This window comes from Phocoena sinus, chromosome 15, assembly GCF_008692025.1.
Source record: "Phocoena sinus isolate mPhoSin1 chromosome 15, mPhoSin1.pri, whole genome shotgun sequence".
In the NCBI taxonomy this organism is placed as follows: domain Eukaryota; kingdom Metazoa; phylum Chordata; class Mammalia; order Artiodactyla; family Phocoenidae; genus Phocoena; species Phocoena sinus.
In genome coordinates, this window is record NC_045777.1 from 14,961,552 (window position 1) to 14,987,009 (window position 25,458).

The window sequence follows — 25,458 nt, forward strand, 5'->3', positions numbered from 1 at the left end:
GCACTCACTTTCTCCAATCGCTAGAGAGCAGGTGGGCATACTCACCCGAAGACTGACAGGATGACCGACCAATCATAACCTGCATCCCACTTTCTCAGGGCTTGAGGGGGACTTCCGGTTACTTAGTTTCTGCTGGAGGCTGCGCGTTCTGTCCAGGTCTCCGCGTGTTCCCCCGAGCGCAGGGTCCCGGGCCGGCAGTAAGTGGGCTACATGTCGTCCCCGCAGGCCCTAGAGGACGAACAGGGCGGCGGCGATCCACCCAGGGACCTCCGCAGCGTCCTGGTCACCAGCGTGCTCAACCTCGAGCTGCTGGACGAAGATCTCTTCAGGTAGCCGGCCGCATCGGGCCCGCACCCACGCATTGGGTCAGAGGCTCCTGATCTTGCCTGCTGCCACCCCATTGCCCCTGCTTGTACCTCCCTGGACGAGGATGGGCTCTGCGCGAGATGCCTGTGCTGCGATTGGGAGGGAACTTGTGCCTGACAAAGCTGCCCCAGCTTCCTCCTCGGCGCGGGGGTCTGTGCATTCCCACCCCTGGGAGGTCCTGGCAATCTAGGCAAAAAGTGGTGACCCAAAGTATCCTTCTCAGCAGCCTCCCCTGAGGAATCATGTCCCAGGGAGAGCCAGTCCAGAAAGGGCAGTGATTTGTCCAAGGGCACAAACTTATCTGCAGCTCCTGCATATTCACTATAATTTCCTCTTACATTCCCCATCCCCACCACCACTAGGGGGGTCTAGTAGCTCTTTATTCATTCTGAGGCCTGAGCCTGTTTCCTTCCTGATGCTGCTTAAATTCTTGACTGTAACTGGGGATTTAATAGTTTGGGCTTCCAAGGCTCCTCCTGGCTTATTGGAAGCTATCTTAGGTATTAACTTAGCCCCACTTAAACCAATTACAAATAACTCCCTGGAGGGCTATTTGCAATGCATTATATGAAAAAAGCTGGGCTGGGCAGTGGGAAGCTGGAGACCTAAATTCTTAATCCTCCACTGGGCTCATGCAATGGGCAAGACTTTTCACCTCTGGGGCCTGTTTCCTCATCTGTGCACTGAAGCGGTTAGACTTGAAGTCTGAGGGCCCTTCAAGCTCTAAATCTAGTTCTTTTAAGAACTGGGCTGTCAAGTTGAGGGGTGTAAGTGGCAGACCTTAATGCAGTCCCCCCCACAGTTTGTGGGGTTCATCTTGGTCTACTCAAGGGCTTGAGAGGCTTATGCCTTACCCTGGTATGGGCAATGGAAGAAACACTGGACTTGGGCTCAGAAGACCTGGGTACTGCTCAGGATGACAATGGTTGAGCTGTGTGTGTGTGTGTGACCTTGCTCAAGTCAGTTTCCCTCTCTGATCCCTGTTCTCATAGTATAAAATATGGGGATTGGTTCATTATCCTTGACTGAAATCCACAGAAGTTTGGGGCATCCTTAAGGCCTTGAAGTTGTAGGTAGAGTGGTGTTAGGATATTTGCCTGGGGAAAGGCTTTCACCAGATTCTCAAAGCATCCCAAACCCCAATCAGGTTAAGAGATCCTGCACTAGAGGCTCATTGAAGATTGTGGGATATGGCCCAGCACCCAAGTCTTTCCTGTTTTTCCCCTCTCCCCACAGAGGAAGGCATTACTGGGTACCCTCAAACCAGCGGCTGTTTGGGGGTCAGATCGTGGGCCAGGCTTTGGTGGCTGCAGCCAAGTCTGTGACTGAAGATGTCCATGTTCATTCCCTGCACTGTTACTTTGTTCGGAAAGGTAAACCAACCCCTCCCTAACCCACCCCCAACACTGGTGGCCCAGCAGCCACTTCTTTCTGGCCTTGGGGAGCAGACTGAGGAGAAAGAGGGAGAGAGGTAGAGGGGGGAGGGGAGGGAAGGGAGGGGGGAGGGAGAGGGTTAATTGATCTCCCTTAGGGAAGCCTAAAGAGGAAGAAGGCCTGGGGCCAGGAAGAGCCTTAGACCCCATACCTGCTGAGATACTGGGTACTTGTTTTCTGGCCCACAGTGGCACAAGACTTTGGAGCTTAACTGTTCCCAGTGGGTCTTTTGTTCTTTATTCTTCATACACCTTCTGGTGCCAGTCCTGTGCTGGATCCTCAGAGGGGTGCTGAAACCTCTGCTGGGAGTTTGAGGCAGGCAGCTTAACTTGGAGAAGAGACCAGCCTGGGAAACAAGAGACCTCGGATCTAGTCGGAGCTTTGCCATTGATTCACCAGGCGACCTTGAGTGAGATATAACCACCCTCCCCGACCCCTCCTTCATCCCACCTGGAAAATGCAGAAGGGGCGGGGCCAAGCAAGATCCCTGTAGCTGCTTACAGCTCTGGGATCAAATGAAAGAGAGAGTAATCTTTTAAAACCCATGCTCCCTTTTGAGAAACATAAAAATCTCACTCCTAGGCAGATGCTCCCAATTTTAAGAGTCTCTGTCTTCTGCATGGTCCCATCAGCTGAGAATAATTTATGAAACTTTATATGTGATCTGTATTAAAAAAGACAGTGGGTTTCCGCCTTCATTTTACAAGTATAAAATAGTTAATAGTAAATACACCTTTTCGTACTACGTTCCCATGCCCCTCACTCCCCATCCTTTTACTTCCTTTACTTCCGTGACAGTCATTGCTATAAAGCATTTGAATACTGACCTTGGGGTGAGCCCCGTTCTCAACTTTGATGCTAGCTGGGTGCAGATGCGCCCTTTGTTCCCTCAATTTGGTTGTAAACTCCAAAAGTGCTGGCCTTTTGATATTGTAATCCTTCTAGCCCAGTGAGACAGTTTTGTTTCGTTTTTTGGGGGGGGTGGGGGCATTACCTGATCTCTCTGAATCAGTTTCATCATCTGGTTTCTGAAAAGAATTCTTAGTCTTTGCAGGTAGAGTATCTAGTGCAGGGCCTGGCATGATGTGGGTTTTCCATAAATGGTAATTATCATTACTTTTTGATGATGAACTTATGGGAATAATTAAAATTTGCATGTTACAGTGCGCAGCTATGTACATTATCTTGTTTAATTCTTTTAAGTAAACAGCATTCCTGCCACTATTCTATGTATAAGGAACTTTGGACCCAAAGAGGTTATGTAAGAAGCTCCCATAGGGCTTCCCTGGTGGCACAGTGGTTGAGAGTCCGCCTGCTGATGCAGGGGACGCGGGTTCGTGCCCTGGTCCGGGAGGACTCCATATGCCGCGGAACGGCCGGGCCCGTGAGCCATGGCCGCTGAGCCTGTGCGCCCGGAGCCTGTGCTCCGGGAGTGCCAACACTAATAATCACCAATTATTTGTGTCCCTATCTGCTTCTTGAAAGGCTGCAAGACAGCTTAAAATAATTGGCAGCTATTATAGAGCTATTAAAATAAAAGTCACAATTCCCTGGCGGTCCAATGGTTAGGACTCCATGCTTTCACTGCTGAGGGCCTTGGGTTCGATCCCTGGTCGGGGAACTAAGATCCCGCAAGCCATGTGGTGCGGCCAAAAATAAATCAGTTAATTAATTTTTTTTTTTTTTTTTTTTGCGGTACGCGGGCCTCTCACTGTTGTGGCCTCTCCCGTTGCGGAGCACAGGCTCCAGACGCGCAGGCTCAGCGGCCATGGCTCACGGGCCCAACCGCTCCGCGGCATGTGGGATCTTCCCGGACCAGGGCACGAACCCGTGTTCCCTGCATCAGGCAGGCGGACTCTCAACCACTGCGCCACCAGGGAACCCCAGTTAATTAATTTTTAAAATAAAATAAAAGTCAAGGCAGATTAGGAGTATGGGATTAACAGATACAAACTACTATACATAAAATAGATAAGCAACAAGGATTTACTGTGTACCACAGAGAATTCTATTCAGTATATTGTAATAACCTATAATGGAATATAGTCTGCAAAAAAATTAAGTATGGGAAAAAATAAAACATTTGGGGCAAAAAAATTATTTTAAGAAGGATATTAAGTTTTAAATTTTTTAATTTTTTGGTCGGGCCGCACAGCTTGTGGGATCTTAGTTCCCAGACCAGGGATTGAACTCGTGCCCTCAGCAGTGAAAACGTGGAGTCCTAACCACCGGACCGGCAGGGAGTTCCCTGGGACAAAATTTTCAAAAGTAATAATAAATAAAAGTCAAGGGCCAGGAGGCTAGTAGTAACGGGATTTGGGGGAAATAATTGTGTCAAAATACTAGGCTAAGGCATGTCATTGCAGTTTTATACAAAAGTTAGTTCCGAGATTCCTGGCAGCAAGGCAAAAAGGGAAGCTCTCTTATTAGTTTGTGATGTGACCCTCTACCAGGTACATCAAGATTTATAAACAATGATGGTGCTCCAATGATATATAGATATATTTAAAAATTTTTTTTATTGGAGTATAGTTGCTTTACAATGTTGCTAATAATATTTTTAATTAAAAGATACTGGGAGGTGGAGGTGTTGGTCCTTGGCCATTTATCATATCGATTCTCTTTCTAAAAGCCCAGTATAGAATGTTAGTCAGTTTGGGTTTTTTGTTTGTTTGTTTTTTGATTAAAAAAAGTATTTCTCAGGGTTTCCCTGGTGGCACAGTGGTTGAGAATCCGCCTGCCAATGCAGGGGACATGGGTTCGAGCCCTGGTCCGGGGAGATCGCACATGCCGCGGAGCAACTAAGTCCGTGTGCCACAACTACTGAGCCAGAACTCTAGAGCCCGCGAGCCACAACTACTGAAGCCTGCGCGCCTAGAGCCTGTGCTCGACAAGAGAAGCCACCGCAATGAGAAGCCTGTGCACCACAATGAAGAGTGGCCCCTGCTTGCCGCAACTAGGGAAAGCCCATGCGCAGCAACGAAGACCCAACTCAGCCAAAAATAAAATTAAGAAAAAATGTATTTCTCTAGATAGGTAGAAGAATGTAATACAGGTGTTTTCTGACTTGGTATAGGTTTCAAGCACGGAGAATCTTGAGCAGGAGTCAAAAAACATTATTCTGTAAAGGCAGAGTAAATATTTTAGGTTTTGTGGGCAAAAGCAATAGCAGATAGTATGTAAACAAATGGGCTTGGTCATTTTCCAAAAAATGTTATTTACTACGGCATCAGTTTTCCTATCTATACAGTGGTGATAAGACCCACTTTGCATAGTTAATGTGAGACCAACGTGAGAAAAGATACCTTAGCAACAATAAAAAAATTCATAAACAGAAACCTCCATTGAGTAGAGTTGGGAGACCAGAGGGGGGAGCACTCATGCCCTGAAAAAGACTCCTTTCTGGCAAGGACTCAACCAATGAAAAGCCATGGGCTCTTTGTTTACTAGGGCCCTCCCAATTGCACTCTACTATAGCCCTCCCTTTTCCCCTCTATAAAAGCATTCTCCTCTTGCTGGACGGGGACTTGCATGTGGCTCACTGTGGTTGCAGACCCTGAATTGCATTTCTCTGCTGATCCTGAAGAAACCCATCTTTGCTGGAGAAGTATCTGGCTGTCTGTTTCAGGTCCACATAACTAATGCACTCACTCCATAACTGTTATCTCGCTTCCTTCAATATACTGCAGAGCCTACCAGCTCTGTTCCAATACAAATTTTAAAAAACAGGTCTGGAACTCATTCACACTGAAAGGGAAATCACTAGTAACTGAAAATACTGAATTTTAGCTGCAGCCCAAGGATTGGATGACAGCTTTTTTTTTTTTTTTTATTTCGTTGATAGGGAAGGGAGGCCTCCTTCCCAGCCCCTGAAATCAGACTGCTTATGTAACTGTCTCGTTTCTGGACTCTTGGGAAGCCCTTCTCAAAGGCCTTTGGCCTTGAGGAGCCCCCATTCTGATTAAAAATGCCCCTTTGGCGTTGCTGGCTAACAGACCTGAGCAAACCCGCTGGGCTTCAGGGCTTCATAGGAGTGTTTATTGCTGTTGAATGAGCCCCCAGTGCCTGGCAGGCTCCCCATTTGGATGGGGTGGAGGAAGCAGTGCTTCTCTAGACCTGCTTCTTTCATCTCAAAGTTGAAAATCATCCCCAAGACATCTTACCACCTACATGTCAGGGTTCTCCAAGGTCAGTCTGACTCAGACTAAAGGACTTCAGGGACACCAGGAAAACTCTCTCTAAAAACCCTCCCTGACCTGTTCATTGAGGGTTAATAGTCCTCACGCTGGGGCCAGTGTCTCCCATCCTGTCTTGTGAGCACAGATAGCGAAGGAGAAGGGTCAGGTTGACTTCCATTTGCATTAGGGATGAAGGGACTGACAGCAGGCTTTTCCTGGGAGAATGAATATCAGACAGTGGCCAAGCCATATATAAAAAGAGAACTCTGAGCCACAGCTGGTAGCAACTAGCACAGGAAGCCAACCTACTATCTACAAGTCAGGCTTGGAGGAAGTCAGACCACCATTTCTAGCAGCCAGTCCAGGAAGCCAAACCATAGTCCCTGTAATGATCAGCCCCTAATGGCCAGGACTTGATGAATAACTGAGAGCTTCCCTAATTTTTGCCCCTGCTTCCAACTTAGGACTAACTGGGGAAAGCCAAACATCACCAATTACATAGGCTGCCTATCACCATGCCAGCAGCCTCCAAGCAGGGCATACCTGAAACCTTTTTTTTCCCTATAAAGCTTTCCCGCTCCTCCGTGTGCCTTTGAGTCTCTGCCAAGCGGAAGTGATTATGGCTGACTCCCTTGATGCACTAAACTCTGAATAAATAACCTTTGCTTGTTCTCAAAAAAAAGAAAGAAAGAAAGAAAAGAAAAACAAAAATAAAACAGGCAGCAGGCCAGATTTGCTGACCCCTGATCTAGAAGAATGGTACCGGGTTCATGACAAGATCCCAGTCACAGAAGGAACCAGACAAAAGCTGACAGTATTTTATTGAACAAACACAGAGCACTTACTACGTGCCAGATATTATTCTGAATACTTTACGACTCTGAACTACTTTAATCCTCATTAAAATCCTGAGAGGTATGAATACTGTGATGGTCCCCATTTCACAGATGCGTTAACTGCTCTAAGAGGTTAAGTGACTTTCCCAAAGTCACACAGCTGGTGCGAGTCAGAGCCGGACTTTGAATGCAGGGAATCTGGTAGTGTCCCTTCTGTCCTGTGCTATTGATGGAGTGGATCTCCACCTGCACGGGGAGCATCCTAGTGACAGGGTCTAGGGTTCTCTCCCCAGTACCTGGGCTTCATCAGGCCTCAGTCAGTAGCTACCAAGCAGAAAAGGAATGGAGAACAAGCAACAGAGGGGCCTGTCCAGCCATGGTGATGGTGAGAGGGCCTACGGGGCTCAGTTGGGCTCACCGTGTGCTGTGTGCCCTTTGCCTGCTGCAGGGGACCCGAAGGTGCCGGTGCTGTACCAGGTGGAACGGACGCGAACAGGGGTGAGCTTCTCCGTGCGCTCCGTGAAGGCTGTGCAACACGGCAGGCCCATCTTCATCTGCCAGGCCTCCTTCCAGAAGGCCCAGCCCAGCCCTGTGCAGCACCAGTTCTCCATGCCTACCGTGCCCCCACCGGAAGAGCTGCTTGGCCACGAGGCCCTCATTAACCAGTATTTAAGGTGAGAGACCTCAAGGTCCCAGGACAGTGTTCAAACTGCAGTCGCCACCTGTTAGCAGGCCATGGAGTCCTTTAGTTGATCTCGGCCAGCATTTTAAAAAGCTGGACTAGGGAATTCCCTGGCGGTCCAGTGGTTAGGGCTCTGTGCTTCTACTGCAGCGGGCACGGGTTCGATCCCTGGTTGGGGAACTAAGATCCCACGAGCCATGAGGCACAGCTGGGGTGGGGCGGGGCACGGGGAATCTGGACTAGGAAAGAAGATATTAGACTGTATTGCCTGTAGTAAGGGTAGGCATCCTTTTGTGAAACATTAGTTTCAGTTGTGTGTGAGAGCATGTGTGCCCATGGGTGGGTGTTGGATCATGGTGTGGGGCTGTGGTCCCCCTTCTCTTCCAGGGTCACCCATGACCCAGCAGCCGAGGAGTTAATGCCTGCCAGGGGTGAGGGTCCTGCTGCAGAGCTGTGGCCCTGCTGCCTTTGCCTTAGTGCATGTTAAGTATTTTGAATGTCACCTGGTAAAATAGGTTTCTTACTTGAATCACAGCTAATAAAGTTGGAAAAATGCTGGGGCAGTGGAAAGAGCTCTGGGTCCTGACACAGGACAAGTCCATGTGCCCAACTTGCACAGTGAGGCCAAACCAACCGAAACATCGGAGTTTGGAGCAGAGAAAGGTTTATTCCAAGGCCATGCAAGGAGATGGGTGGCTTATGCTCTAAGAAACCCCGAGCTCCCTGAAGGGCTCTAGAGCACAGGCTCAGTAGTTGTGGCACACAGGCCTAGTTGCTCTGCAGCATGTGGGATCTTCCCAGACCAGGGATCAAACCCGTGTCCCCTGCACTGGCAGATGGATTCTTAACCACTGTGCCACCAGGGAAGTTCCTCCTGAGGGGTTTTGGCAAAGCATTTGCGTTACGCGGGCCTCTCACTGTTGTGGCCTCTCCCGTTGCGGAGCACAGGCTCCGGACGCGCAGGCTCAGCGGCCATGGCTCACGGGCCCAGCCGCTCCGCGGCATGTGGGATCCTCCCAGACCGGGGCACGAACCCGTGTCCCCTGCATCGGCAGGCGGACTCTCAACCGCTGCGCCACCAGGGAAGCCCTTGGCAAAGCATTTTTTTTTTTTTTTTTTTTTTTATGCGTTACGCGGGCCTCTCACTGCTGTGGCCTCTCCCGCCGCGGAGGACAGGCTCCGGACGCGCAGGCCCAGCGGCCATGGCCCACGGGCCCAGCCGCTCCGCGGCACGTGGGATCCCCCCAGACCGGGGCACGAACCCGCGTCCCCCGCATCGGCAGGCGGACTCCCAACCACTGCGCCACCAGGGAAGCCCCGGCAAAGCATTTTTAAAAGCCAGGTAAAGGAGGAGGGTCGCAGGGTATGTGATCAGCTCATGCACGATTCTCTGATTGGCTGACGGTGAGGTAAGAGGGCAGTTAACATTGTTAGTCCTTAAGCTCCAGGAGGCCTGGGGCTATGCGCTCGCGGTCATCAAGTAGTTAACATCTTTCATTTGGCTGGGGGGGGTGTGGTTAGCATCTGTAAAACAACTCAGGAAATGTGCATCATATACTGTTATCTAGGTACTTCAGAGAGCAAAGCAGAGGATATGGGGGAAGGCCCTGTCCCAGGAAGGCCCCATAGGGTCCTGCTCCGTTACAGTTCCCCTCCTCAATCTTGAGGAGAACAGGTTTTGAACAATAAAAGGAATAAAGGTTCAGATAAGGAGGTTAATCATAAACTTGACAGAGGTATCCACAGGGTCCTGCTCGGTTATAGATTGGGGCCAGGGCTCCACTTCCCACCTGCTGTGTTGCTTTGCTCGACTCGCCAGCCTCTCAGAGCCCTGCTTCTTCATCTAAAAAATGGGAATGGCTGCTTTTGCCCTGCAGACTTCGCAGCTCTATCGTAAGGAGAGCCCCGCTGCCTTGTGCAGCAGTCAGGGCTGTCAGCCCGGTGTGATGGAACAGACGTGCATCTGCACCTGGGAAAAGCCTGGGTTCAAATCTAGACTCTGCCCCCGCCAGCTGTGTGAGTTTGGCAAGTTGCTTTTCCACTCTGTGCCTGTGTCCTCAGTTGTAAAATGGTGCCAATCAGAATTTCTACCTTATAAGGCTGCTGTGAGGATTACACAAGATAACAAGGCCCTCAGCGAGTGCTCAGTAAATTGTAGTTACATCACTCTTGACAGAGAGGAATAAGCACAGAGCCCGGTATGCGGTCAGAGCTCCAAAATGTTGGAGAAATGAAAGGAGGACATTGTTCTTAAAGGTCCCTGAATCTAGAGCTGTGTGTCCCATAAGGAAGCCGCTAACCACAGGTGGCTGTATTAAGTTAATTAACATTAAATAGAAATAATTCAGCTCTGGTCCACGGTCACACTGGCCACATTTCAAGCCCTCAACAGCTACATGTGGCTCGTGGCTACCACAGCGGACAGGGCAGCCACAGACCATACCATCATCACAGAAGGTTCTGTCAGACAGGGCTCGAAAGGATAGGGATCGAAACGGAAATACCGGGGAAGAGCCTAGGGGCACAAGGGGTGTCCTTACTGTGGCAAAGGGGCTTCCCTGGAAATGGGCTCCTCTCCCTGGAACACAGCGTCCCCAGTTGCTCAGGGTTAGGTAAGTCAGTCCAAGTAGGGCAGCCTATTTCCTGAGTGTTAGAATAGAGAAGTGGTTAAGAGTGTGAACCGAGGAGCCAGACTGGCTGGGTCCGAATCCCGCGCCCCTCCACTTCCTGAGCAGGCTACCTGCACCCTCTGTGCTTGCTTCACTTATCAGATGGCAGTGAGAACAGCATGGATCTCACAGAGGTGTTGACGGGTGAGTTCATGTGTGTGAAATGCCTGGAACAGGGCCTGTCACAGGGTACACCGCATGACTAGATGATGTGTTGGCTTCATATGCCTTATCTTGTCTCCTCCACAGTATTTACTATGAGGTAGGTGACTGTCATTATCCACATTTTGCAGATGGGAAAAAGGCTGAGCGATGACTAACTTGCACCAGGCCAGAGGACTCATAAGTGGCAAAGAAAGGATGCAAGTCTATCCTATCTTGCCTGCCAGAGGGGAGGGGAGCTTTGGGGATAAGTCAGGAGTCCCTGTGGAGGAATGAGAGGGGTCAGAAGAGGTGGCTCAGAGGACAGGCTCCCCATCTTCCTGGGTCTCCCCATCCCTCTCCCCTTTACTTTCAGGGACCCTAACCTCCAAGAGAAGTACCGAGTGGGGCTGAACCGAACCGCTGCCCGGGAGGTGCCCATTGAGATCAAGCTGGTAAACCTACCCACTCTGAGCCAGCTGCAGAGCATGGAGCCCAAACAGATGTTCTGGGTGCGAGCCCGGGGCTACATTGGTAAGAGGACCCCGTGGCCTGAAAGGAAACGCTCTCCGGGGGCCTAGACCTGTACCTCATTTGCCCTTTGTGGCCTTGGGCATGTTACTTCCCCACTCTGGGCCTGTTTACGTATCTGCATGATGGGGAGGTTGGCTTAGCCCTTTGCATGGGGAGAACGGGCAGGTGACGGTTGGTAATCCTAATGTTGGTCCTTTCTGGGGAAGGCAAGGCACCTCGCCAAGATTCTTCCCCAGGTCCCCTGCTAAGCATCAGATGCCTTTGTGCAAACTGGAAGAAGACACTTCGGGGGTCCACGGTGGGAGACTTGGGGACTGAAGATTGGATTTCAATCCTCACCTGCACCTGCCCCCCTCCCATCCCTGTGTCCCTTATCGCCCATCACACACACACACCTTGGGCCAGGTGCCCTTGGGCAGTGAACAGTCTGCACACCTATGCACGGCAGCCCCTTTCTCCCTACCTCCCTGCAGGTCCTGAGCTGTAAAGCCCAGGAGCCCAGGGCTGATGGGGCCGGAATCTGTTGCAGGGGAGGGCGACATGAAGATGCACTGCTGCGTGGCAGCCTATATCTCGGACTATGCCTTCCTGGGCACAGCACTGCTGCCCCACCAGTGGCGGCACGAGGTGCACTTCATGGTCTCCTTGGATCACTCCATGTGGTTCCACGCCCCTTTCCGAGCTGACCACTGGATGCTCTATGAGTGTGAGAGCCCCTGGGCTGGTGAGTGTGGGACCATGGGGGATGAGGGTGCTGACCCTGGGAGGGCAGGGAGCCTGCTTTCTTGGGTGATGCTGTCCCCCACCCACTTTCTATGGAGCACCACACAGATCACTCACTTCCTCTTCTGCTTCCCTAGGCTGTGGTATCCTTGTCTTCAAAATGACAGGGTGAGGCCTGAGGATGGGACACCTGCTCAGCTCTTAATTTCTGTAACATGCTGGGAATGATTCAGTTTATCTCAGAGACTCAGTTCTAGTCCCAGAACCACTTCAGATTACCTGTGTGATCTTGGGCAAGTCCCATCTCCTCTCTGAGCCTGTTTCCCCATCTCAACAAATAGGGTTGCATTAAAACAGAGGTATCCAAAGCTGGTGGCCCATCAGACCACCCCTTGGGGGAGCTTTTTCAGAACGTTCTCAGATTCCATCCCTAAGATTCTGACTCTGCAGATCTTGGATGAGGTCCAGGAAACTATTTTTAAGAAGCTCCCAGGACTTCCCTGGCGGTCCAGTGGTTAAGACTCCATGCTTTCACTGCAAGGGGCCCAGGTTTGATCCCTGGTCGGGGAACTAAGATCCCACATGCGGCACGGCGCAGTCAAAAAATTAAAAAAAGAAAAAAGCTCCCTATGTGATTCTGACAATTAACCTGGTTGAGGGTCAGGGCACTCAGCATTCTCTAAGGGCCCCACTGCTTGGATACTCCTTATAGTGTTGAGAGAAACCCAGACTCGTTCATCAGTGCCTAGTCTCAGAGCCCTGGGTTCCTTTCCAAGGAAGTGCATTTCAAAGAAAAGCCTTGCTTCGTGAACCACGGACAAAACTTGAGGGACTTCTTATACTCAGGGAAGGGGGGCTCTCGAGCACCGACAGCATCACAGTAAAGGAGCCACAACTTGAAGTTAGGACTCTTGGGTTCATGTTTGGCCTGAGCCTTAAGGCCAAGTTCCTGAGCCTCTCTGGATTTGACTGGCATCATCTGGAACATGGGACAAGGCCTAAGTGAGCTGTTATGCATATAAGAGAAACCAGCAGTTCCCTTCCTAAATAATCAGACTAAGGCCCTGGGCTAGCAAGGGAGAATCTCCACGTGGGGAGGGGGGTGGCCAGGCCTCACGGCTCCAAGTCCTGTCCTCCGAGCCCCTTTGTCCCTGTGGGGATGGAGGTGGGTTTTTTTTGTTGTTGGTTTGTTTGTTTGAATGAATTACCAGCCTGGAGGGCCTGGTTTGATTTATTATAAAGGGAACTGATGGGGACTTCCCTGGTGGCGTAGTGGTGGGAGTCCGCCTGCCGATGCAGGGGACACGGGTTCACGCCCCAGTCCGGGAAGATCCCACATGCCGCGGAGCGGCTGGGCCCGTGAGCCATGGCTGCTGAGCCTGCGCGTCCAGAGCCTGTGCTCTGCAACGGGAGAGGCCACAATGGTGAGAGGCCCGTGTACCGCAAAAAAAAAAAAGGGGGGGGGAAGTGATGGGTTTCCTCACACAGGTGGCCAGAAGTGGGGCAGATCTGGTTAGCTGAGCTACTGAACCAGACTGTTCTCAGAACGTATCCCCTTGGGATTTTTTTGAGGAAGCCAGCAGATATGTGAAAGTGCTTTTAAACCATCAAGTGGGATTCCCATGGGAGGAGTTACCCCTGATGACCAACCATAATAGGCTCCTAAAAGGGTGCTTGGAGATTGGGAGTGACCACGACACTGAGCGTACCCTGGCATGGGGTGGCCCAACCTGAGTTGTACGTTTTTCAAGGAGGGCATTTGGCTGGGTGGAAGGAAACAGTTCTCTCCCTTATCTTCGCAGGTGGCTCCCGGGGCCTAGTTCATGGGCGGCTGTGGCGTCGGGACGGGGTTCTGGCTATGTCCTGTGCCCAGGAGGGCGTGATCCGAGTGAAGCCCCGGGACTCAAAGCTGTAGCCAGAGGTACCAGCTTGGTCTGGGGCTTCAAGGATCTCCCTTCTCCCCCGACTCCTGAGGCAGGAGTTACCATCCAGGGTTGGGCCTTTGGTCCTGAACATGGAATAAAGAGACTTCTACCAGTGGAGCTGCTGGCTTTTAATCCCCCTTGGCCGGAAATGCAGCCCTCCCTCCAGCCATCAACCCCAGGACTCCTGGGCCAGAGTTCCTGGCCCTTAGCCAGGCTGGCTCGGAGGCCCAAGGAAAAGGGACCGTTGACCCTGACCTGGGGCACAGCCCCCAGAATTCATAAGCTTGAGAGGCTGCACCAGACTTTCTCCCTGCACCATCCTAGCCAAAGCTTGTCCTGAGCCCAGCTCAACAGAAGAAGCACATTTCTTCAGTCTGCTACAAATCCTTTGTGGAACTTCTAGGGGTTCCCAGCACCCCTGGTCACCTCCCAACTGCTGTCCATGTCCTCATCTGCCCCTACCCCACTTCCCATCCTGGGGCAGTGCCTCTCCCCACAGTGGCCTTAAGTCTAGGTGTGGTTAGTCCAGCACCTCCTTGATGAGTAGTTCTTTGAGACTGGGGGGTGGCGTGGGCGTCAGGCCTGCCTCTTGCAGGGCCTGGAGCCGGGCCTCTGATTGGTGTTTGTCCAGGCCCAGGTGCCAGGAGAGCCGCACGTGGGCCTCCAGAAAGGGTGCCAGAAAAGGGTGAGGGCTCTTGTCCCCCAGCAGCTGTAGGGCCTTCTCACAGCATGCCCGGGCCTCCCCAGGGTCCTCCAGCTCCTGGTGGCACACAGCCAGCCCTGCCAGGGTCAGCAGAGGGCGGTCTGGGCCTGAGGGGACACCCAGCTGGGCCTGCAGCTGCCAGGCGTTGGCCCAGAGCGCCAGGGCCTCGCGGTAGAGGCCAGTGCAGGTGAGGCTCTGCGCCCGCCGCAGCTCCGGCAGCACAAAGAAGTCTTGCAGGTCCGGGGCCTGGCGCAGCTCAGGGACTGCCTGGAGGTGGCCCAAAAACTGCTCGAAGGCCCGGCTGCGGCGGGCGATGGTCTCTGTGGTAAAGTTCCGGCGCAGGCGCTTGCGGGGGAAGGAGATGGCAGCCATGGGGCCCCGGAACTGCCGCTGCAGGTTTCGGTGCAACCGCTCAAAGTCCGAGTATCGGCGGGAGATCTGGGCTGGCTGGCGACCCGGTGGCCCCGGGCCCATCACGGCGAGGGTGTAGAGCTGCGGGGGAGGGTGGGGGTCAGGGCAGGTGCAAGGTGTCCCCGGGACCCTTCCCTCTCACTTCCAGCTCTCTTCTCCCACCTCTTCCCTTCACCCCCGAGGCTGCTGGGAAGCCCAGTCTCATCTTACCTGAGGCTCATCTGAAATGACCCAGGCCCAAGGCAGCATGGGGAGAAAAAGACAGAGATGAGCTTCAGCACCTGGTCCAGCCGCCCCCTCTGCCCCTCCTAGGGAGTACTCCCTTCGCATAGGGCAGTGAGCTCTTCTTACAGCCCCTCTGGAAAATCAGCCGAGGGTCGAAACCCAGGCCCATCTCTTGGGCCTCTAGAGCCAACCTTTAGGATCAGCCTGGAGCTTCATTCCACTCTGGATACATAGCCCCACATCCCTGGCCAGGTTATTCCAATCCAGACCCAGAACACAGGTCTTCAGACAGCCCCAGTAGCGACCAGTGTGAAAAGTGCGCTGGGACCCAAGTTCTAACCTCAGGTCAGGTGCTCCCTCACTATGTGATGTCAGGCAGGGCAGTCCCCTTCTTGGGTCCGCTTCCGACTCTAGTGACTGGAGCGCTGGCCCAGCTCACTGTTTACTTAAGTGTGGGACGTGTGCAAACGTTGGTACCTGGGTGGTTTAGGGGGTAGGTACTGGAGTGTATAACACTGAATCAGAGGCAGGAGGCGATGCCCCCACTAATGCTCTGTGAACCTTTCTGACTGCACATTGAGAAGCTCTCAGTTTGGTTTAAAAAAGCCCTTTTCATCTCCATTTTTAGAAAAGAGCCAGAAAGAGACTCTCAGGTCAGGGCCTTCTTCAGGCAGCAGCACCCAGGCAGGGCTTAATGACACTCTCACTGCTTTTATTTCTACGGTTATCTTCTCTTTATGGCAAGTGAGCCTTTCCATATACAGTTGTGCTATAAAGTTGTCTTTTAAACTTATTTTTCAAAAATAGGTTTATTTGAAGAGAAACGTGAAGCACAGAATGGTACAAGTAGCATTCAGATAGGACAAGGACTGTGAGGGTGCTGGAGGTTTGGGAAACACTGAACAAGATAACCACTAAGCTTCCCCCCAGGTCCGAGAACCCAAATATAGATTAATCTGTAACCATGCTGAGCTAACAGGTCTAAAGGGGGGATTAGCAAGCGTTCGATGTTGAAAGCATACTAACACCAAACCGAGATTCTTCTCTCGAATTTGTTCTGTGTAACTGCCAATATCCTAGCCACCCCTGGTCAGTTCGGTTTGCCTGCTCTATCCTTCCCTTGAAGATTCAGTGTACATGAATATTCAGGATTGAAAAGTTTAACAGTAAAGAAACTTATTTTACTCTTGTTCAATTCTGCATTCCCCAAACATTGCATATTGACTGTAAAAACTTTTTTTTTTTTTAAGAACAGTTATTGATATTCCAGGGAGGGAACCAATTTTCTGCTGAACACATTTCAGGAAGCACTGGCCTACAGTGACCCCTTATGCTCATCTAGCTTTTATTTTCATTTGTAATTTCTGGACAAAAACCCATTTTACATCCATTATCTGATCCTTATACTGTCCTGCTGAGATAGGTAATGAGAGTCACTCCATTAACTGAGCGCCTACCCTGCACCACGTGCTGTGCCTAGCTCTTCACATCTACTATTTTATTATCACAACAGCACTGCCCAGAAGCCATCCTTACCTCCGTTTGACAGCTCAGGAAGCAGGCCCCAAGAGGGGGCAAAGGGCTCAAAGACCTCCCTTAAGCTGGTAAAGGGCCCAGCTGGGACTCAAACCCAGGCCGACCTAATTCCAAAGCCTGTGCTCTTAACCCCCAGGAGATGTTAAAGCAGGATTTAGGGTCCCCATCAAACAAAGAGAAGATTCGTTTCCCCAGACCTGGGCCAGGCCAAACTTGGCTCTATCTTGTCACTCTCTTCCCAGAGTTGCCCGCGTACTTCCTTGTCTCCCAGCTGCTACTGATCCTTGGCGCCCCCTTCCTGTGCATGACCCCCAGCCAGGACTTTCGCCACTTAAGATCTGATCATCGGAGTCAATCCCTGCTCAAATGGGAGCAGTCGCCCCATGGGCGTGGCCCTTTTTTCACTAAGAGCTGCAGAGAGGGGTGGAGAAGCCCAGATGTGGGACAGGGCTCCAGGCCCCCTTCCTGCTGAGTCAGAAATGGAGGAGGGTGGTGAAGAGGAGGGAAGTGGGAGGCAGGGAGTTGCTGCTGCCATGACCAGCCAGGTCAGGCTGGGTTTCAGGACCGGGACCACCGAATTCGCCATGTGTGTCTCCTTTCCACAGCCAGGAAATCAGGGCCTCCCCACCGCACTGATCTTCACCCCAACCCTACCCATCCCATAAATCCAGTCCTTAGGACAAACATTCTGTACAGGTGTGGGTGCTGGAGAACTGACTTTCCTGGGTTGTAAAGAGGCTACAACAGGCCCTAGAGGCCAGACATTTTCAACCCAAAGGTAAGTAATAATAATAGAACTACCATTTTATCGAGCACTTCACGATGCCAGGTGCAATGCTAAGGGCTTTCTATGCACTGTCTCATTTGATTTCTGTGACAATCCTGGGCATTATCCCCTCGTTCAGATGAGGAAACAGGGTCGTCAAAGTTTCACAATTCACCCAAAGTCAAACGACTGGTAGTAACTGGGATCCAAAACCCATTTTTCTAACCACTAACCAATGCAACTTGGATCTCAAGTCTGACTCAGATAATATTCTTCCTTGTGTATCTTGCATCTTGCGACGATTTGCAAAAACCAGGGAGCAGGGGACACGCACACTAGTTCTTAGTCTCAGAACCAGGACTGGACAAAAAAAAGTTTTAAGTCATTTGCCTGAGGATTTGCTCAAGTTACATCCCCTTTCTGGCTTCAGTTTCCCCATCTGTAAAATGGGGCAGCCACTTATACACAGCCAGATCCCCCAGGAAGCTGGCGTTTTCTCTTAGCCAGACTTCTAGACTCACAGCCCAGGGATTCCTGGACCCTCACTCACCACGTACTTGGAGGGCGGGTCCTTGACCACGTTGGCGCTGGTCACCTCAAAGAGCAGCCGCTGGGGTACGAGGGTGTTCCGGGACTTCTTCCAGAAATCTTGCAACTGCCGTGTCAGGAGCTGACTGCCCCGCTGCCCATCAGGTGGAGGACTCCGTTCTGTATGAGCACAGGATGGGCCTGGGGCCAGGTTCCACATAAATTACATGCCCTGACCTCATTCATCCTCCCAACAAATGACAAAGGATTTATCCCCATTTGACATAAATGGAAACGGAGGGCCAGAGAGGGGGCCTGGTGCCAAACACCTGCCCGGCAGACAGTAGATGTTAAATAAATATCTCCACCCCCAAAACATTGCTAGCACATTACTACCATTTGTATCCCAGACCCTGTACATATCATGCCCTAAACAACCCGGGATGGGAGTGATTTCCCCTATTTGACACAAAGGAACTTGGCTGAGAGAGGTGTTGTGACTCTGTCAAGGTCACACAGCCAAGAGGTGGCTGGGGCACTTAAAGAAGTGTCTGCGTTTCGGCTGGATCAGCTCGGGAACGCGGCTGGGGTGGAGGCCTAATCGAGCCCCAGGGTTCCCGCCTCCATCCTCCCGCACTCGCCTGCGTCTTCTCCCGCCGCCCGGTCCCCATCGGGCAGCGGGTCGTGGTCAGCCTCCTCATCGTCCTCGTCGTCCTGGTCCTCGTCGTCCTCGGCACTGGTGAAGCTCAGGGTGCCGCTGAGGCGGGACGACAGGCCCTCGGCGTCGTCGTCCTCCAGTTCCGAGCTCTCCGGGAACTGCTCGGCCTCGGGGCCGGCCGCTGCCTCCCCGGGGCCGTCGCCGGTCAGGGCGTGCCGCAGCCGGTGCAGGAGCCGCGAGGCCATGGCACCCCGGGGGGAGCTCGCGACGCTGGGTCCCGGGCTGGGGACGGAGGCGGACCCCAGCCCCGCGCGGGGAGGGGGCGGGGCGGGGCCGGGATTGGGGGAGGGAGGGGCGCCGCGGAGGCCCCGCCCTTGCCTGTGGAGGGTCCCGAGACTCTGCCGGCGCCTCTTTCACCCCCTGGCGTGGGTCTGCCTCCTGCGCCCCGAGGTGCACTCTGGGGCGCCCCGCTCCCCGGGGTTCTCATGCGGCCCGCGGTGCCTGGACGAGGGCAACCGGGGTCCGCCGGGTTCCGCCGGGTTCCGCCGGGCCCAGGCCGCTCCGGCCCCTTCCTGCCGCCGCCCCGCCTCCGGCCCCGCCTGCTCCCTGAGCCGCCCGGGAGTCCCGGGCCCTTTGCTCCATGAAGGATTTGGGAATCCTGGGTAGGCCTGGGCAAGCCCGCGGCCCCCTAGGGGATCGTCCCCAATCCGTAGGGGCCTACACCCTCCTTGAATCCTCCCAACCCTCCGGAGACCCAGGCTGGCCCCCATCTATCCCCTAATTTATACCCAGCACTCTAACTTGCCAAAGTCATTACGCGGCAGTAGGAAGCCCATCTCTCCTGTGAGGAAACCGAGGCCAAGAGAAGCCGAGTGATCTGGGATGAAATCTGACCTCTGACCTCGAGTAGCCTAGGTTTTCTCATATGTAAAACAGGAACAATTAATACGAATTTAAGTACGAATTTTGCACAGAGGAGGGACTAAGAGGATAATAAGTTACACAATGATTATTGTTTCTACAGTGTTCACAAGCTTTTACAATCTCATTTGAGCCTGCCTCACACATAGGACATAGGCAAACGGGGAAAACTGAGACCCAGAGAGGCTGAGTTACTTTCCCCAAGTCATACAGCTTGCCAGAGTTTTCTGAGTGTAGGGCCCTGCAGCCCAGGTCTCCTGAGTTCCACATCCTGTTCTTTTCTCACGCTACAGGCCTGGTAATCTCAGCAACTCCCCTAGTGAGCTGTGTTTCTATTTTTTATCCAGAGGGCAGCAGTAGGTCAAAAATTTATTGTCCCTTCCCATCAAAAGACCTAGCTATCAGTCCCTAGCAGGGCAGATATCGCTCGTTATACAATCAAACAAGTAAAATCTCTCTGATGGTAGCTCCTCCCCTTTTTAAATGGCACAGGAGAGAGGGGTATGGGAATAGCTTTGAATGGAACACATACTGCCTGCCCTCCCTCTGTACAGAAGGGGCAGGGCTCTCATTTCTTGAAGTTCCACTGTAACCTCCATCCTGTTCTAGGCACTTTACAAGGGGTCACATCTCACCCTCACAACATCCTGGGGAGGAGGCTCTTAGTGGACAAGAATGGTCCATTTTCAAGATGAAGAAACTGAGGCGAATAGACTTTCCCAAAATCCACAGCTAGGAAATAGGGGATCTGGGATTTAAGGCCAAGTCTGTGTCATCTCAAAGCTTTAATGACTCTTCATTCAGCTTCCCAGCAGGGTGTTGGGGCAACAAAGACACACCTCATTTGTTCATTCATTCAGTACTCACCCATTCACCAAACACTGGCTGAATCTTAACCTGTACTTTGGCAAATGCCTCACAAGTCTGGGTACAAAGCAGGTGTTCACAAAGCCACGGGTTGTCAAGAGCCATGAGGGTCTGGAGGAGGGTTGCTCCGAAATCTGGTCTAGCACCTCCATTTTACAGATGGGTAGTCTGAAGCTCAGTGAAGGAAAGTTACCCTGGGCCATACACACAGGGCCAGAACTAGGAGATCTTTTGAGGTCTTGTATTCTCCACTACTCTTAGGCTCCGTGTGGATCTCTCCCCACAGCCTCCCTGAGAGGTGGTCATCAAACTCCTGTTTGCATACATTCAGTAACAGGAGGCTCATTACCTTATGAGGCTGCCCAGTCCCATTATTATTCAACCACCACTGTTAGAAAGGTCCTCCTTATATTGAACCAGATGTCATTCTGTTCACTTATTCTTCCAAAGATCATATTATTTTTTGAACACTTGCTAAGTGCCAAGTGCTGGGTGCTGGGGAATGCACCGGCAGGCAGGTAACAGTCTCTGGTCCGTGGAACTTAGAACAGGTCGTGATCCCATGGCATGTTCAGTGCTATGACTGAGGAAAATACTGGAGACCACCTTGGACTCCTTTGGCCTGGGTACAGGGGAGGAAGGATCCTGGAGGAAGTATCGTTAAAGCCGAGAAAGAGGATAGGGAAGTAGGCAGGTGAACAAAGGGAAGATGGGAGTTTCTGGCAGAAAAAACCCAGAATGTGCAAGGGCCCGGGAACTTTAAAGGGTGGTGTTCAGAGCTTTATTTTAGTCTGAACAGAGGAGAGTGGCATGCAAGGTGGGAGAGGAAAGGGGATGAGAATGGAAGGGTGAGTGGGACCTTGCTTGGCCACACTGAGTTTGGACCTTATCTATTTCCCTGAATAAATGAAAGAACAAATTAATGAACAAAGGATTGCTGCAAGTTCCACACTCTCTGTTCCAAAGGGATTAAGTGGTTCCAATGTTTGTGTCCAAATTGGCATCCCCTGGGGAGCATGGCCCCTTGGCCCTGTGCCTGGCTGGGGGAGGCCTTATTTAGCCTGGCCTGGCTCCACTGAGATTTCCTTGGGAATATCTATGCACAGGGCAAGAGGGCAGCCCAGCTGCCACTGTCCATCTGACTTCCTTGGTGTCCAGCCCCCTTTCACTAGCCCCAGACCCTGTGTTTAGTCATCTCCGTGCTCTTTTTGTTGACTTAGCTACCGTCTATAAATGTTGTCTATCCCCGTGTGGGATTGTGGGTTGTCAACACCCCGTGTGGACCCTGTACATTCTCAGGGTGGGCTCGCCTCAGACTTGACTTGATCTGCCCACTCCTTCCCTCTCCAGATGGCCAGCTGAGCTCCTCCAGACTTCCTCCTCAAGCTCTAGCAAGGGGCCAGCTGCCCCTTCACCTACTTAGAGAAACTTCCCCTGGTCCCCCTTGCCCCCAAAAAAGTGAATCCCCCAAACCCTTTCCCTGGAGAAGGTAAGCTTGAGAGAAGAATCTTCTTTCAATGTTTCTTTCTCCTCCAAGTGCACACCCTGTTTCCTGGACCCCTCTATACATTCCTCCTTCTAGACGGGTCCCCTGAGGACAGTCTGCCCCAACTTCCCCTCAGTCAGTATGAATAAGAATCTCCAACATGACTATAGACCTTTATGATTTACAAAGCTCCCGGTGAAAAGGGAATAATCATAGTTGCTACCTCACAGGATGAGTACTGGATGAGATCATGTGGTTAAAATGCTTAGCACAGTGTGTGGCAAGTCACAGAGGTTCAATAACTGTGGCAGTCACTTTCCCCTCCTCCTATCCCCCGCCACTTGCCAAGCACTGACCCTGTGTAGTTGGCACAATCTTGGTGACATACCTGGGCTCCCGTTTACCATGGTTTCTCTGTGAGGGAGGTTATGACTCTCCCCATCTCACAGATAAGGAAACTGAAGCTCAGAGTGGCATCGCCACCTGCCCAAGCGTGCACAGCTTGTAGAGACAGGAATTGGATCCTGGGCTTTGGACGTCAAGGCTTGTGCTCTTGCATTCCGCCATGCTGCCTCACTTTTCTCTATCCTAATCATCCTCACCCATCTCGGAGCAAGTATGCCTCTTGAGGGGGCGCTCACTAAGGCGGTGGAGCGGGGCAGGTTCTCCTCACAAGAATCTAGGACGTCAAGGCCTGCCACCTGCTCGGAGGCTTAAATTTCTCTGCAAGGGCCCTTGGCTAAATTAGGTAATGGGCTAGGACTCTGGGAGGGGGGTGCTCGCTGACCCCAGGATCTGATTGGCCAGGGCATTCGGTCCTGGGGAGCAGGGAAGTGGGAGGAGAGGATGCCCCTACAAATCCTAGGGGCTACAGAGGGCCAGGGCATCTTTGGGTGGTGGAGTGCAGAGGAGGTGACTTGCAGCAGAGGAGTCCTGGTGACACGCAACCATGGTAAGGATGAGAAGGGACTTCATCCTTTTACTTGCAGGAGCACTTCTGGGCATCTTTCAGGCCAGATCTGGGTGCTCTGTGGGGCAGTAACTTGGATGTTTGAAGCTGGAATATGAAAGCTCCTGGAACCCTGGTGTCTGGGAGGAAGGTTGGGAAGAAGGCCTCGGACTTGTCTTGAAAGGGGAGAGTTGTGACGTTCCAGGGGTTGAGCCTCCAGGCTTGCCGGTTCCCTGAGACCTTCTGAGGCTTCTAGCCATGTCGGTCAGAGAACTGTGAGTGGGTCTTAGCTTGTCACCCTGATGGTGGAGATGGGGACCCTCGTGGTGGAGAGGGAGTCACCCAGCAAGTCAGTGAGCAGTGGGGGTGGGCTGGAAGCCTTGCCAAACCCTCTTCCTGCCAGTGAGAGAAGGAAACCTCCTCTGGAAGATGGGAAGCCTGCAGGGCCTCAGACCAGTTCAGGGGCAGGACCCCAAGAGCTCCAAGGGGATGAGAAAGGGCTGAAGATGACAGAGCAGAGTTAGAGAGATGTCAGCCTCCCAGAGAGGGGTTATGATTTGAAGCTGTCCTTTTCCTCTGAGATCGCCCTCCCCACTTCACTTCAAGGAGTAACTAGACCCTGGAGGACAGCTGCTGTGGCCCGTTCCTGACTAAAAATAACCTGCCCTTTTGGCACAGGCAAGGAGGAGGGGAGGGGGGCGGGGCGGAGGAGGGAGACAAGGAGGACAGCCAGCAGCCAGCCAGCTGAAGGGCTCCTTGGACGCCTCAGCGCTTCTTCGTTGCCGGCCTCAGTCTCAAGTCCCCTAGCTAGCTGGCTGGGCTTGGACGTGATGGAAACTCCTTAGAGCCATCTTACCATCACCTGCACAAGGCCCACATCATGCTCCGCCCAGCAGGAGTGGCATTTACTCCAATGACTGAATCGTCGCAAGGAAGCTTACAATCTCTGTCTCTGCAAGTTCTTGGAGGGAGGGATGATGTGTCTGACTTCTTGGGGGTCAGTGCCTGGTCTATGGCCTGACACTTGGTCGGTGCTCAGTAACTTTGCCTTGCATTATCATTTATTTGACAACAAACATTTATCGAGCACCTGTTAAAGTACCAGGCATTGCGAGGAGGCAGGGAAAACTGGAAAACCATGTTGGAATCGTTCTGGTACTTTACAAAGCCTTCTCACACCCCTGATTTCAGCTCACCCCTGAAAAACTGCTAAGAAGAGATGAGGGGATGAGGGTACATTTAGTGACTTGCCCAAGATTACTGGGGGGTTCCTGAATTGACCTCTGATTGACAAGCAAGAAGGGCATAATCCCTAGTTCTTTCTTTCTTTTGGCTGAGCTGCGCAGCTTGTGGGATCTTAGTTCCCCAAGCAGGGACTGAACCCAGGCCTTCGGCAGTGAAAGCACAGAGTCCTAACCACTGGACCGCCAGGGAATTCCCCTCCCTAGTTCTTCAAAAGCGGGGTTGGGTGCTGTGGGAGCACGCGGTGGGGGGGGGGGGCAAGTTTGGAGCTGTTTCTCCGGAGGACTAAGGGGCACTTACAGAAACGGGGGTGCAGAAGAATGGGGTTAAGTCAGGAATGCGCTCCAGGGCTTCCCCTTCTGCTCTTTGATGGACTGTGTTTCCTGCAGACGGACCAGCAGGCTGAGGCCCGGTCCTACCTCAGCGAGGAGATGATCGCTGGTGAGTGGGGGTGGGCGGGCTGTCCATTGGGTGGCTGTGTGCTGGGCAATGTTTGGTGTCTAGGCAGGCAGGGAGGGTGGACGTGAGGCTGACGGTCCAGCCAGGCTCACCTTAGCCCTAGGCTCTCCTTGCCCTGGCAGAGTTCAAGGCCGCCTTCGACATGTTTGATGCTGATGGTGGCGGGGACATCAGCGTCAAGGAGTTGGGCACGGTGATGAGGATGCTGGGCCAGACACCCACCAAAGAGGAGCTGGACGCCATCATCGAGGAGGTGGATGAGGACGGTGAGCGGGTGGCCCTCCGAGGGATGGGATGGTGGTGGTGGAGAGGAGCTGGCAGCCAGGGCTCGGGCTCCCTCACCATCTGCTTCCCTCAGGCAGCGGCACCATCGACTTCGAGGAGTTCTTGGTCATGATGGTGCGCCAGATGAAAGAGGACGCCAAGGGGAAGAGTGAGGAGGAGCTGGCTGAGTGTTTCCGCATCTTTGACAGGTGCATTGGGGGCCTGGGAGCCGAGCGAGGCGCAGAGCCGTCTGAGTCTGGCCAGCAGGGCACGAAGGTTCTCGGGGTGGGGATGTAGGAGGGGGCGTCCGGCGTGGCCCGGGCAGGTCGCCCCTGCCCGTCCTGAGCTCCGCCCTGGCCCTCCGCCTGAAGGAACGCAGACGGCTACATCGATGCTGAGGAACTGGCTGAGATTTTCCGGGCCTCAGGGGAGCACGTGACGGACGAGGAGCTCGAATCCCTGATGAAGGACGGGGACAAGAACAACGACGGCCGCATTGACTTCGACGGTGAGGGTCTGGGGAGCGCGAGGAGCGGAAGACCGAACCAGGCTGGAGAGTCTGAGCGTGGCGCCCACGCGGGAGTCCCTAGCCTTGAAGGCGGGGCGGGGCGGGGCCAAGCTCCTCCCCACCCCCTGCGGGCGGGTAGGGGGGACCTCCGGGAGGTTTTGTGCAATTTATCTACAAATGACAAGGCACCCCCTCTGCGAGGCCGGAGCCTGGCCAGACCTGCCTCGCCCCTAGGGGACCCCTGACCGCCTCTCCGTCTCCTTCCCCGCAGAGTTCCTGAAGATGATGGAGGGCGTGCAGTAAGAAGTCGGCCCTCCCCTCCGCGGAGACCGCGCGTCCTTAGGGCGTGGGGACGTCGTCGCCGCCCGGTCCCACTCCCGGCCCCGGGAGGGAGGCGCGGCCCCTTCTGGGAATGTGTCTAGAAGGAATAAAAGGAAACATTGCAAA

At 52.9% G+C, this 25,458-nt stretch overlaps 3 protein-coding genes across 4 annotated transcripts; 2 read left to right on the top strand and 1 right to left on the bottom strand.

Annotated features, from left to right (window-relative positions):
* Nucleotides 1-76: 76 nt before the first annotated feature.
* Nucleotides 77-13,605, top strand: ACOT8 (acyl-CoA thioesterase 8). The gene is made up of 6 exons (XM_032604377.1): nucleotides 77-329; nucleotides 1,603-1,739; nucleotides 7,263-7,488; nucleotides 10,683-10,840; nucleotides 11,370-11,564; nucleotides 13,366-13,605. The coding sequence occupies exons 1-6, from the start codon at nucleotides 211-213 to the stop codon at nucleotides 13,476-13,478; spliced, it is 948 nt and encodes a 315-aa protein (XP_032460268.1). The 5' UTR covers nucleotides 77-210; the 3' UTR covers nucleotides 13,479-13,605.
* Nucleotides 13,602-19,225, bottom strand: SNX21 (sorting nexin family member 21). Its single transcript, XM_032604376.1, has 3 exons — nucleotides 18,299-19,225; nucleotides 17,680-17,858; nucleotides 13,602-14,683 (listed from the first exon to the last, which is right to left on the bottom strand). Exons 1-3 carry the CDS (start codon nucleotides 18,558-18,560, stop codon nucleotides 14,009-14,011), a joined length of 1,116 nt encoding a protein of 371 aa, XP_032460267.1. The 5' UTR covers nucleotides 18,561-19,225; the 3' UTR covers nucleotides 13,602-14,008.
* A 3,220-nt stretch (nucleotides 19,226-22,445) lies between these two features.
* On the top strand, nucleotides 22,446-25,458 carry TNNC2 (troponin C2, fast skeletal type). Of its 2 annotated transcripts, XM_032606808.1 has the most exons (6): nucleotides 22,446-22,541; nucleotides 24,170-24,221; nucleotides 24,362-24,505; nucleotides 24,598-24,712; nucleotides 24,875-25,011; nucleotides 25,283-25,458. In XM_032606808.1, exons 1-6 carry the CDS (start codon nucleotides 22,539-22,541, stop codon nucleotides 25,312-25,314), a joined length of 483 nt encoding a protein of 160 aa, XP_032462699.1. In that variant the 5' UTR covers nucleotides 22,446-22,538; the 3' UTR covers nucleotides 25,315-25,458. The 2 variants fall into 2 exon arrangements, with proteins under 2 accessions (XP_032462699.1, XP_032462698.1); XM_032606807.1 differs by lacking the exon at nucleotides 22,446-22,541 and having other exon boundaries at nucleotides 24,097-24,221.

Excerpts from the sequence above, each read along its gene's own strand:
- ACOT8 (XM_032604377.1), top strand. The coding sequence starts at position 211 with ATGTCGTCCCCGCAGGCCCTAGAGGACGAACAGGGCGGCGGCGATCCA. Across the intron at positions 7,489-10,682 it reads CTCATTAACCAGTATTTAAG|GGACCCTAACCTCCAAGAGA; the intron begins GTGAGAGACCTC and ends CTTTACTTTCAG. Across the intron at positions 11,565-13,365 it reads GTGTGAGAGCCCCTGGGCTG|GTGGCTCCCGGGGCCTAGTT; the intron begins GTGAGTGTGGGA and ends TTATCTTCGCAG.
- SNX21 (XM_032604376.1), bottom strand. The coding sequence starts at position 18,560 with ATGGCCTCGCGGCTCCTGCACCGGCTGCGGCACGCCCTGACCGGCGAC. Across the intron at positions 17,859-18,298 it reads GGCGGCGGGAGAAGACGCAG|GCCCATCCTGTGCTCATACA; the intron begins GCGAGTGCGGGA and ends ACCTGGCCCCAG. Across the intron at positions 14,684-17,679 it reads ACCCGCCCTCCAAGTACGTG|CTCTACACCCTCGCCGTGAT; the intron begins GTGAGTGAGGGT and ends CCTCCCCCGCAG.
- TNNC2 (XM_032606807.1), top strand. The coding sequence starts at position 24,101 with ATGGGGTTAAGTCAGGAATGCGCTCCAGGGCTTCCCCTTCTGCTCTTT. Across the intron at positions 24,222-24,361 it reads CAGCGAGGAGATGATCGCTG|AGTTCAAGGCCGCCTTCGAC; the intron begins GTGAGTGGGGGT and ends TTGCCCTGGCAG. Across the intron at positions 24,506-24,597 it reads CGAGGAGGTGGATGAGGACG|GCAGCGGCACCATCGACTTC; the intron begins GTGAGCGGGTGG and ends TGCTTCCCTCAG.